This window comes from Heptranchias perlo, chromosome 17 (assembly GCF_035084215.1).
Source record: "Heptranchias perlo isolate sHepPer1 chromosome 17, sHepPer1.hap1, whole genome shotgun sequence".
Classification (NCBI taxonomy): domain Eukaryota; kingdom Metazoa; phylum Chordata; class Chondrichthyes; order Hexanchiformes; family Hexanchidae; genus Heptranchias; species Heptranchias perlo.
Window position 1 is genome coordinate 14,811,694 of NC_090341.1, and position 12,248 is coordinate 14,823,941.

Sequence of the window (12,248 nt, forward strand, 5' to 3'; positions counted from 1 at the left end):
TAATATCTTTCAGCCTTTATCTGAGTGACCTGATTTTCAGTAATTCCGTTAATCAACGTAATGGTTTCTTTTTCATCAAGCCCATTCTTTGGATAAAGCACCTTATCTGAGATTAGTAAGACTCATTGAAAACAGATGTAACACAATCAATTTGTTTTATATTCTATTTTGTGAGACACACACAAATATAATTAATCTTAACACACAGTATTGAAACTAACTGTTGACTATCCATTCAAAACAGATTGAGGATAAATGATTAAAAATTCCACTCTTGACCAATTAAGCCTTATTCCAGCCAGCTGAAGTTAATTGATTTGAGTTCAATCAATTGCAAACTGAAGCAGGAAACCCTCATTGAATCACACAACCCACTCAAACCCATCATGAGATGAATATAAATATTCTGACATGATACATTTAATTTCCTTTGTTGAAATCTGCACACAAACAGAAACCCTTCAAACAATGTTGAACAAAATTTTCTCTCCCTTTATCCAGGATTTTTTCTCCTCTATTTTTCCTGCAGGTATTGCTATCTTGCTGCAGTACAGTTCCACCAACACACTGGTGATACCATCTTTTCGGAGCAGTTATTTGAATTCACTACTACAACCTACGAAAATGGTCGATTCTGTGCTGAATTACCTATCAAATTAATTCTATTAACATCTCATAATAAAGAGTACAGTTGGATAGTAATAATGGACTCCATTTGTGCCACAGTGGGGAATTGAATATTGTAGACTACATGAAGGACTTGACTTCAACCTCAATTCACTACTACAATATCCATTAATAAATCAGTTTGGTCGTGCCTACAAATATGTTTAATTAACAAATCAATCCAAGTATCACACATAAATATGCTTAATGCTGTACTTGTTCCCACAGTTGTCACAATTATAATTACATGTCAGAACTAAAGAGGCCAAACTATTAAAATGTTTTTCTTAGCATTGCTCATTAATGAGAATATTCAGTTAATTCATAATTAAGGTAAATTTCAGGAACGTGTGTTTTGTGTAACTCTCTGCTTACCTGTTCTCAATTATGCAGTCAGAACTAAGGTGGGGTCAGTAGCACAAGTACCAAAAACTTGTTTCTGAAATTGACCTATAAAAACTAATGTTCCCCAATACAGATGTGTGTTTAGGTAAGTGTTTCTAGTCTTCATCTACAGTGCGGTACAGGTTATGCGCAATGTTGTTCTCTTTACTAGGGACACCAGTCATTATAGAATGGTAAACTTCCCATATGAAAGACAAACTGATCATTTTCAGCATAGGCAGATAAAGAAAAAATTGGACAGTAGGCAAGCAGATGCTTTTTTATCTTCAGTGCTGAAAAGACCAAGTCAATAACTGTCATGAAAGACTAGCCATCATGCCACGGCCTACTTCTGCTCTATAAATTGTAAACAATTTTACAACACCAAGTTATAGTCCAGCAATTTTATTTTAAATTCACAAGCTTTCAGAGGCTACCTCCTTCCTCAGGTGAACGATGCTCTATAAAGGCAGCGAGCTATCTTAGTTACAAACATTCATCTTTCTGGCTTGGTAATCACATCCAACTCACATTGGGAAAGATGCCTGGAAAAAGTTAGTAAATGAGTACTAATTCTGAAGAAAGCTTAAGCTCACTGCAATCCAAGAACCCAATGAGGATGGCTGACTACCGATTCCACGCCAAGTCCACTCTCTCCATCAATGGGATAGAGTCAGTTCATCAGTCCAGATTATGACCAAAATAGCACTGCAATTGCCCAAACCACATCCACCATTGTGTGCCAGGATCACAACAGCTGCTGCAACTGCACCCCTGAAATTCAGCTCAAAATGTCTGCACAGGGTACCATAGCTAGCATTCACACACTGCTTCATCTGCCTGTGGAACTCAATCCTAAAAATGTCAACACCTGGAACTATCTCTTGTACCCTTAAAGGTAATCATCACTTGCTGAACCAAGATTTCTCGAGCACATATTGGGTTATGGGCTGACTCTGACTTACATACTGATATCCCAGTACAATTACTTCAAATGTGTCCCCCCATCAGCCACCAAGAAGAGCCTTCTCTGACCCATATGTGGATGAAATCTTATTTAGCATCAACTATGTAACTTTAAATAAATGATGTAGATCCATGCAGGCACTGGTGTCTGGCTTATTGCCTATTTTAAATCAGACCTAGGTTTAGTGGAATTGAACAAAGCCCCAAAACTGACGACTAGCAAATTTGCAAACTTTGGGGGCTAAAGGCTATTGAAACAAATACAGGGATTAACAGGAACTAAGAACAATTTAGTTGACAGCCATGAAATCAGATCTGAATATACAATCCATACCTTTTTGGCACACGTCCAAATGACCCTGCAGCGAATTCTACAAGATGATTACAAATGAGGAAGATCATTTAATCTCTCTCCTCCTTTAAGACACTCCTTAAAACCTACCTCTTCGACCAAGCTTTTAGTCACCTTTCCTAATACCTCCTTATGTGGCTCAGTATCAAATTTTGTTTGATAACACTCTTGTGAAACACCTTGGGACATTTTACTATATTAAAGGTGCTATATAAATGCAAGTTGTTGTTGTTTAACCCATCTTAATTCATCCATCCAGCAATATCCTAAAGTCCTCCATTACAGTATCCAATTGGTTCTTAAATGATTACAAGGTTTTTGCATTTACTAATTTATCTGGAAGTCAATTCCATATGTTAATCACTCTTTTTGTGAAGAACTTCCTGATATCAGACCTAAATTTGCCTTTTACTAGCTTGAAACTGTGCCCCCTAACTAGTCATATAATTTGCTTGAAGTAATTTTCTGTATTTATTTTATCCATACTGACAACCGTCTTACATACTTCTGTCAGATCACCTCTGAATTAATTTATATTTACTTCAAGATTTTAGTTTGGGTAATCTGTTTTTGTAAATGTTTGTGGTGGATTCGTTCTGTGTAAAACTGGCCTATCTTGCACCACTAATTGAGGGATAGATGTCTGGTTTAACTATCGGGATGTGTTTGATAGGTTCAGTGTTATTGGAGGTGGTGTCAATAGTCATGAGATGGTCAAACTGACCGTGTAACAGGTGTGTGTATAAATTTCAGTCTCTGTCTCTACCTGAGAGTGTACAATCTGCGTAAATCCTGGTTTGTTTTGGGTGAGTATAGGTCTGATGCAGATCTAGTGTATGTCTTCTGATACCATTTCCCCCCGAGAGTTTTTCCTTAGTTCAGTCCTAGTGTTTGTTTATATATTCCCCAGCATAAAGTAGCAATAAACATGTAGGAGGGGAGAGGGATCCCAAGGGTAACCTGGGGTTTAACCAGGTCTTATTCTATCTCACTCACCACTATCTGGGCTGGGAGCGGGTGCTGTACATGGTGCCGGTTGTGTGCGCTCCACGGTGCGAGGACTGAAAGCCTATAAAGTACGGCGATTTGCACCTCCTGAAGGATCCGAGCGCAGCCCACACATCCCTGCCGGCTTTAATTGGTGGTAACTATTACAGCGGATGTTCCTTGTAAAACATTTTAATTATATCTTTGGGGGGGAAGGTTCCTGTGACTGTGTAGATTTTAAATTTAGTAGTTTACATTTTTTTTGTAATCCCCTGTTGCAGTTAGGCTGAGACAAAAATCTTACCGAATCCTGGTCAATGTTTTAAGGGTCCGGGTGCAAAGTTTTCTCCTTATTTCCATCACTTTGCTTTAATTTCATCTTGTTACTCGAGACAACGCCATTAAATAAAATATTTATTTCGGGTGAACTGCAAGAGCGGGGGAGAAGAGGAATCCTTTTAAAATGTGTGTGTTCTGTAACAAATAGAAATGTGATGTGGTTCTACATGCTTAAAAGGATACATGGTAGAGTTTATATTACAACTTTAGTCTTGGCTTCCCCATGGAGCCTTTGCTTTACACGGTGTTAAAGTGACATAAATCTGACGCTGGAGAAAAGCAGTGCGACTTCCATGAGGATGTGGTCTCAAGTTTGGTTTGATGGACCATGGGGTGTAACTGCACTGTAGTGATAAGCCACGTCCAAGAGACTCTTGCACACTGTTTTAACCCCTGGATACTTAAAAGGCTGTATGTGGTCAACTTAAACATTTTAAAACAATAAGTGCTCCCACCTGCCCTGTCTAGGCATTTAAAATGTAACTGCTGGGAATGTGACTATAATGTGCACTGTTCTCTTCTGTGCTTCAAAACCTGAGTTCCAGCTCGGTGGTATAAACTGGGTACTGTCTGACTGAAACCACAACTTGAGTTACCAGTCTAAAACTGAAGGGGAAGCAGGGGATTGAACTGGAATTTATCCCATTGTCTTCATGTGAAGCTCAAGTGGAAGGATATCCCAAAACCCCCTAAAGTGTGACTGTTTGGGAGTTCCTGAGATGAGGTAACAACTCCCCTATTACGGATTATCATCTGTACTGGTTTCAATGTCTGGCTTTAATACACGTTCTCCATTTTTTTTATACTAGGGGTGAATTTATGTTTTGTTTTAAAATGCACTTAAACAGGGCTCAATATTAAAATTCTTTCCACTTGGGGGAGGAGAGGGGGCGACAAGAGAAAAGTCACATTTTGAAACATGAATTCATTGTCACGCCCTGTGTATTGTGCGGACGTGCTACTGTGGTGCAATAACTAGCTTGCTGGCAGAACCTTGACCCTGTGAGTCATTGATCATCTTGCTGGAGTCAGTGAACTTCTGAAACCTAGTCAGAATCTGCTGTGAGGGTGAGAGGAGAGACTTGAAACGGAGTGGGACATAAGTTTTAAACATAAGATCAACGTAAAAGTGAGTGTTGTCTTTCCCATTTTGTATTTTTTTTTTGATTTGGGCTATCTACACAGTCTACCTGCCTCTCATGTTAGTGTTGTAGATCTGTACAAGTTGACTTGCCTTTTGTTTTCCCCCAGCTCAATCACTCCCCATATAGGATTGGGACTTTTCTGTGTATTGAAACTTGTCAGCATACAAAACAATTATATTGAATAGGATTTAAATTTGCTTGAACTGACTAGTTTCCCTACTAGGGTTTTTAGGGTGTAGTGTACAAAAATTGGCCGTGTGGTTGATAGTGAGGAGGAAAGCTGTAGACTGCAGGCCGATATCAATGGACTGTTCAAGTGGGCAAAAAAGTGGCAAATGGAATTCAATCCAGAGAAGTGTGAGGTAATGCATGTGGGGAGGGCAAACAAGGCAAGGGAGTACACAATAAATGGGAGGCTACTGAGAGGTGTAGAGGAAGAGAGGGACCTTTGAGTGCATGTCCACAGATTCCTGAAGGTAGCAGGACCGGTAGATAAGGTGGCTTAAAAAGGCATAAGGGATACTTCCCTTTTTAGCCGAGGCATAGAATGTAAGAGCAGGGAGGTTATGCTAGAACTGTATAAAACACTAGTTAGGCCACAGCTTGAATACTACTTGCAGTTCTCTTCACTTTACAGCAAAGATGTGATTGTGCTAGAGGGTACAGAGGAGATTTACAAGGATGTTGCCAGGGCTGGAGAATTTTAGTTATGAGGAAAGATTGGATAGGCTGGGGTTGTTTTCTTTGGAACAAAGGAGACTGAAGGGAGATTTAATTGAGGTCTATAAAATTATGATGGGACTGGATAGGAGGACCTATTTCCATTAACAGAGGGGTCAGTGACCAGGGGGCATAGATTTAAAGTAATTGGTAGAAGGATTAGATGGGAGTTGAGGAGAAATTGTTTAGCCCAGAGAGTGGTGGGGGGTCTGGAACTCACTGCCTGCCTGAAAGGGTGGTAGAGGCAGAAACCCTCACTCATTAAAAAGTACTTGGATGGGCACTTGAAGTGCTGTAACCTACAGGGTTACGAACCAAATGCTGGAAAGTGGGATTAAGTTGGATAGCTCTTTTGGCTGGCAAGGACACAATGGGCCAAATGGCCTCTTTCTGTGTCATAATTATCTGATTCAGTGACCTGTGTAAAAGGATTCTATAATGCTAGTTACAATGCTTGCTGATTAACTATTCAATTTTTAACTCTATTAATATTATGTCATAAGATGGTAACTTTCCTACTATAAGTGGTATTTTTGGAAAATGTAGTTTATGCTGACATTAAGAAATTGATGGGTAGTGGGAGTGCTTTTAACCCAGTGTGTCTGCTTATTGCAAATGTGGCTTTGGTATAGTATGGATACTCTTCTGAATTTGATTTAAGTACATTGTAGTGGTGAGGGGTCTTAAATCTCTACATTATCTGGGGGTGTTTAATGCTGTTTGGTGGGGAGGAGAGAGATTTCTTTGAGGAAAAGAATATTGTACTACACAATCTCGACTTAATCCAGACAAACATTCACTGTTCAAGATTTTTAAGACATGTAACCATTTTTGCAATTTTTTTGTTGCAGGTAGGTTGGACACTCGTGAAAGCTGAAAATGGAATATGCCAAGAAATCACTCAGTTTCTTGTCTCCCAGTTCCATCTCCAGGTAAGATATCTACAAATATTTTTCTTCCTAGTGAACTGCCTTTAGTCTGGCCCCTATCTTTTGACCTATCTAACTTTGGCCCTACCAGGAGTTATACTCCTGCCATCATGGCTCTTGGTCATAGGAGCACTCAAGCCTTTCCACCACGTCAAGGTCCATCCTTTGGGGCAACCAGGAATTGGCAGTAAATGTAGCCTCCCTGAAGTCAAATTTAAGAACTATTATGCCTCTGTTATTAACAAAAAAAAATTGGTTTTATTACTGCAAAATTCAGTAAATACTTAAACACTACTGTAGTTCTCTTACTCATTCCTTACCAGTTAGATCAAGAAAACATCTGTCTCCACAGTAGTAGGAACATCAACTTAACGGTGATGTGCCATCTACAGTTTGTATTTTTTTTTTGCATAGGTGTGTTTCTGCCAGTGCGTCAGTGACCTCGCAACTGTTGAACAGCACTCCGCAGCAAAGACCATTTAAAGTGTGCAACTGGGATCGGAGCCTGAGGAAGGGCATCATGGCAGAGGGCCTTCTGGATCTACTGGACAAGGTGAAAATTCATTTGTCAAACCTTTTTTGTGAAGTTTTGGTATGGACTGGCAATATTACTTTGATCCTTTTGCATAAATTGCTCAAGCAAGTCCAAACTCCATTCAGTTTGTATTCTCTTCCTCTTCTGATTCATACCCCCCAGGAAGGTAGGTGGATTTAACATATATTGTTAACTTAACAAAAACTCTCATGACTGGTTGTTCTGACCATTCAGAAGCTTTTCTTGTTCCTTTTTTAATATGGAAGCAAAATAATTGCTAAAATCTCCATCTAATAACTGAAATTCATGAGCATTTTAAGGCACCAAGTTGTGCTTGTCTGGTTCTGTGCATGTGCTCAACAAGGTAACTGAATAGGGAATGTTTCCTCATAGCATGGAGCAAGTGCACTGGGCACTGTGTAGCTTGATTTACAAGTATTGGGAATGAGCCTCGTCGTGTGCACCTTTCACCACCCTCTCAAATTGGAAGGTTGACTTTTGTCACTAATGGGCTTTGTCAATTGTTGCCTAACTGAGCATTCTTAAAGATTGGACTGTGGCAGCTTCATTGGGCAGTGAGTTTTGAAGTCTACACAATGTGCCATCTGACTGTAGGGCACAAATGGTGCTGATGGGATTATAGGTAAACCTATTGATTACTACCCAACTCTTCTCCCACCACCCCCGAATGGAATACCAAAATTAAGATTAAGCACGGAACCCTCTAGTATGATGTGTATGGTCTGGTGCAGGAGGTGATTCATCCTATGTACAGATATAGAGCACACCATAGTTACCTTCAAATTTGGGGTTTTTTTTGTTCATTGGGTGTGGGCAGTACTGGCAAGGCCATGTCCTTAGAAAATGGTAGTGGGCCTTCTCCTTGAACTACCATAGTCCTTGTGGTGATAGTGCTCCTGTAATTATGCTAGTTAAGGAATTCTAGTGTTTTGACCTTTTTGACTATAAATGGTGGTATATGTCTAGGTGGTCATGTTACTGCTCTCCTCAGTGGTGGCAGTCATGGGGCTAGGAGCTGCTGTAGTATCCCCTCTGTTGGAAGAAATGGTACAGTCCAGTGGCAGGGACTTCCATCACTCCTGAGGTGGTAACTGATCAAGTTAGATTTGTCCTGCTTTTTGTGCTTGGGACATACCTGGGCAATTTTCCAGTGTCTAGGAGATGCCAGCACCATAGCTGCACTGGAATAACTTGGCTAAGTGGGTGGCTAGTTCTGGTGCATAGGTCTTCAACATTACAGCAGGGATGTTGTGGGACCCATAACCTTCACTTTGAGCTCAGCCACTTCTTAATGTTGCCTGGAGTGAATAAAATTGGCACCTATAAATGGTTGAGAACTTGAGAGGAGGCCAAGTAGGAATGTACAGATGCTGAATAAAGCTACACTGGGATCTGTTGAGAATAGAAACTAATTATACACATTCATTTTAGCTTTGTATTTTTTTTCAAAGACTGATGTAACTTTTAACTTTTTAGGCTTCCCAAACTTTTATGATTACAGTTTATTTTTTTCACCCAAAATGCAATTGGTTTTTGACCTGAATTAGTTGTATCCACAGCCAGCTTTGTGGTCTGAGACTGTGCTGCAACCAAATGTAGACAATCCTCTATCTCAAACATTCAGAACAAAGGATAAACTTTAATCTTGTGTACAGTAAAGAGTTTTACTGATTGATGCAATAATGTTCAGTTCCTTTAAACAGGAATGATTAATCATGACCCAGCTTGCTTTTTTTTGTCATTTCCCCCTCCACGTCTCTAAAAGCAACAATTTTACACTCGTGCTGCAGGTTCAAGAATCACTGCACACAACATGCAGTGTCTCACTGGCACTGGAGGAGGATGGGACCTTCATTGAGACTGAAGAATTCTTTCAGACTGTACTAGACAACACTCCCTTCATGGTACTTGAGAAGGGACAGAAATGGACGCCATCAGAGGTAAGGACTGTGGTAGCAGCAATTTATCTGGGGATATTTTTATTTATTCTGTAATCTCACTGAAGCATTTATTTAAAGTACTCTTCAACTGGAACCCCAGTTCATCCTTTCACTCCTAATTCTTTGCAAAAGCAAAATGGAAGTCCAAGCCTATCTTGAACTAAGCACTTCTCTGTGCTCCATCCACTGTTCTGCTTAGGCTCATCATGTCTGAAACTCAAGACCAATAAAATCAGACATTCCCAGTATAGCCTACCAGTTACAAAATGTGAATGTTAGCATATTTGCTGGTACAAAGTACAATTCTGAAGAGTATCTTGTAGTAGTCCAGGAGTTTCCTTTTTAGGCATTGCCTGGTGTAGAGTATAATTACAATCTTATTTTTAAAACAGAATAGTGGCTTTCATCTGAGTTTCACTGATAAATTGCGTAGAAGAAAAGATGTTGCCCGAATAACTTTTGACCTCTACAAAGAAAATCCTCAAGATTTCATTGGCTGCCTGAGTGTAAAGATGACCCTCTATGGCTCATATTCTGTGTCATATGATGTCCAATGCATTGCAGCAAAGAAAATAATAAGGTAAGAAACTGGAATGTCAAGCTGAAAGCACTGGATTACTGATCAAGTATATTACAGCTCAAGAATTGAATGTTTTCCATTGTAAGTAAATTATTGGTAATAGGATTCATCGTGTAACTGGCATCCTTAGATTCCAAGGATACTAAACCTCCTAGCCCCACCTGTCTATCTATTCAGTCCAACTGAAACAAAATGAGATTGTTAAAACATTGGGCATGCCCTAAATAGTATTTAGTAGCTCTAATGGAGCTTTTAATTACATGTTCAGCTGAAATGAATGGATGACTATTTGTGGTGACAGGCTGTCCTACAGCTTGTGACTTTCATGGAAATAATCATCCTTAAATGTGAGTTATTGGGAACTTGGTATTTGCTTTTGGGGATGGATCTAGTTTTCAGATTCGATTGACACTAGTAACCTCCAGGGGCATGGGGAAAATGGGTTCAGGTATTCTTAGGCTACTGTTGAAATGCTCATTAATCTCATCCTCTGCCACCTGCATTTAATTTGTTCTATGTCCCCTACTACAGTGGCACTTAGATCCCAGTTTTTTATTTCCCCTTCGTGTGCCCCCCCACCCCAGCAAATCCCCAGTTCCTTTATCAGTCTTTACCACCATCTTTCCAAGATTCTGCACTTCTTTCATGCCACATACATACCCCAGAAAAACATCACTGGTGGTCCCCTTGTCTGACCTGTCTTTGCACTGAGCAACTTTTCATCCTTCACCAACTTCCTTGCCTTGCTTACCCCTCATCAACTTCTACCTGTTCCCATACACCTTTTTATGGCTTTCCCCCTCAATCTTGTCATCACATGTAGGCTTGACACTCCCATTTGTTTATATTGCTAATGAGACCCTCCAGCTATTTCCTTATACTCTCCCTTCTGTGTCTTCCAACATGCTCTCATTTTAATGAGGGAAATAAACTACCACCTTTTTTTCCTTCCCTGCCCCCCCCCCCCCCCCCCCACCAAAACAAAGAACAACACTATCTAGGTCTTCCAGTTTTCTCCCCACCTCTATCACTACTCTTGATATAGTGACACCTTGGTGTAGCCTCAGATCAATCCATAAGCTTCAATATATTGTGCTCATCTGGCTTGGTTCTCTACTTGCAGCTCTGGCTCAAAAAGTAATCAAGTTGCTGCTTCTCCTTTGGTTGAAACTTCTTATTTCAAGATTATCTGAGACCAGAAACATCTGCAAACTTACTTTTCCTACTACTGGCCATCTCTAATCACCACCCCCTTTTTTTCTTTGCTTCTTTCTCCCTCCCCATATAAATTGTAAGGAGTTAAGTTATTAACCACTTAAACTGTTGTGAATGGGAACTCTTGCTCACATGGAGTAATTCTCGCACTGCTGACATTATATAAAATAACTTTTTATATAGCTCTGTTTGTCAATGCCTCTTCCTATTAATCCTTTTTGTTCCCTCCTTAGGGAAGCCCTGCGTTTGACAATGTTCACAATGCAAGCCACAGGTCATGTTCTGCTTGGAACATCATGCTATGTGCAGCATTTACTGGATGAGGAGGAGAAGCAGGCACCAGTGAAACCCTTCTGTGTTCTTGAATGAAGTATATCTGCCCTGTCTGCTCCTAAACCCCTTAATGACTTGCAAATGATCCATAACCAGAAACCTCATTTTTGGCACAATTTAAGTGGCCACTGTGATTATTGCCCTGGAAGACTGCATGTTAGTGGACAAATGAAATTTTTATGGCCAATTTGGTGCAGACACCAAACCTGGATATAATCTAGGACACCTGCATTGATGTGGTTTGGAGCCAGACACTTGTGCTTTACTAACCATTACATGTATACAATACTTAAGGTGTTTGTCTCAAATAAATTTGGGTAGATCTGCTTCATTGTACCAATCCTGATTAAGGAACCACACTAGTACAGGGTGATGCTTGTGTAACTGGGCTATGTGGCCAAGTGTTTGTGCAATAAAGATGCATTTAACTGGATTATTGTAGACTGTGCTAATGCTCACAAAGTAACTTGTGACTTCTGCAGCAGTGGATCAGGCTATACTCACTGCACCTAATCCATTTGAAACTGGCTTATCCATCACCTTTTGGGATCACTTTTATAGTTTTTCCCTATAAACTGCTCACATTGTGTTTATACCCACTGCCTACATCATTTAGCCAGAGACCTCCAACTGCAGTAAAACAGAACCTGTGCTGTTAACTAGTGACCTACTTACAACCACACTTGTACTGTCTTTCCTGAGCCTACACTCATCACCCAACCCTGCAAGACTATATTTTGCAATTCATTTTTTCTTTCCTCCTCCTCCATTTTAGGTTGCAATTGCACTGATTAGCCATACACTAAAATAAGTGTGACTTGATGTTTAACATTGCATAGCTCACTAAGCAAAGTGGCTGGGTTCATCTGTAGGGTACATGTTGACTCAACTTGGCCACATCTGGGAAGCTGCCTCTCTTCAAAAGTGAAGCAGTCAATGAAGATATCCAGAAAGATTGGTTACTCTTGTGCTGATGTCTAAATATAGTTTAGTAAAAGAAATGACACCAGCACTGCATTTACTGCAGGAAAATAAGCATAAGCCATTAAAGTGCTACTGTAAGCATATTACTTGAGTTTTGGTAGAATTGGACTAATGCTTTTTGTATAAAGTTGACATTAAATTGTGATGTTTGT

The 12,248-nt window shown here is 40.0% G+C and overlaps 1 protein-coding gene across 3 annotated transcripts; it reads left to right on the forward strand.

The window, feature by feature from the left end:
• Positions 1 to 3,112: 3,112 nt before the first annotated feature.
• cidec (cell death inducing DFFA like effector c) lies at positions 3,113 to 11,545 on the forward strand. 3 transcript variants are annotated; one of them, XM_067998560.1, is made up of 6 exons: positions 3,113 to 3,174; positions 6,411 to 6,491; positions 6,903 to 7,041; positions 8,835 to 8,984; positions 9,377 to 9,564; positions 11,013 to 11,545. In XM_067998560.1, the coding sequence occupies exons 2-6, from the start codon at positions 6,439 to 6,441 to the stop codon at positions 11,146 to 11,148; spliced, it is 666 nt and encodes a 221-aa protein (XP_067854661.1). In that variant the 5' UTR covers positions 3,113 to 3,174; positions 6,411 to 6,438; the 3' UTR covers positions 11,149 to 11,545. The 3 variants fall into 3 exon arrangements, with proteins under 3 accessions (XP_067854661.1, XP_067854660.1, XP_067854659.1); XM_067998559.1 differs by lacking the exon at positions 3,113 to 3,174 and adding an exon at positions 3,308 to 3,512; XM_067998558.1 differs by lacking the exon at positions 3,113 to 3,174 and adding an exon at positions 4,238 to 4,823.
• The last annotated feature ends 703 nt before the right edge of the window (positions 11,546 to 12,248 follow it).

Excerpts from the sequence above, each read along its gene's own strand:
- cidec (XM_067998560.1), top strand. The coding sequence starts at position 6,439 with ATGGAATATGCCAAGAAATCACTCAGTTTCTTGTCTCCCAGTTCCATC. Across the intron at positions 6,492-6,902 it reads TCTCCCAGTTCCATCTCCAG|GTGTGTTTCTGCCAGTGCGT; the intron begins GTAAGATATCTA and ends TTTTTTGCATAG. Across the intron at positions 7,042-8,834 it reads TTCTGGATCTACTGGACAAG|GTTCAAGAATCACTGCACAC; the intron begins GTGAAAATTCAT and ends CTCGTGCTGCAG.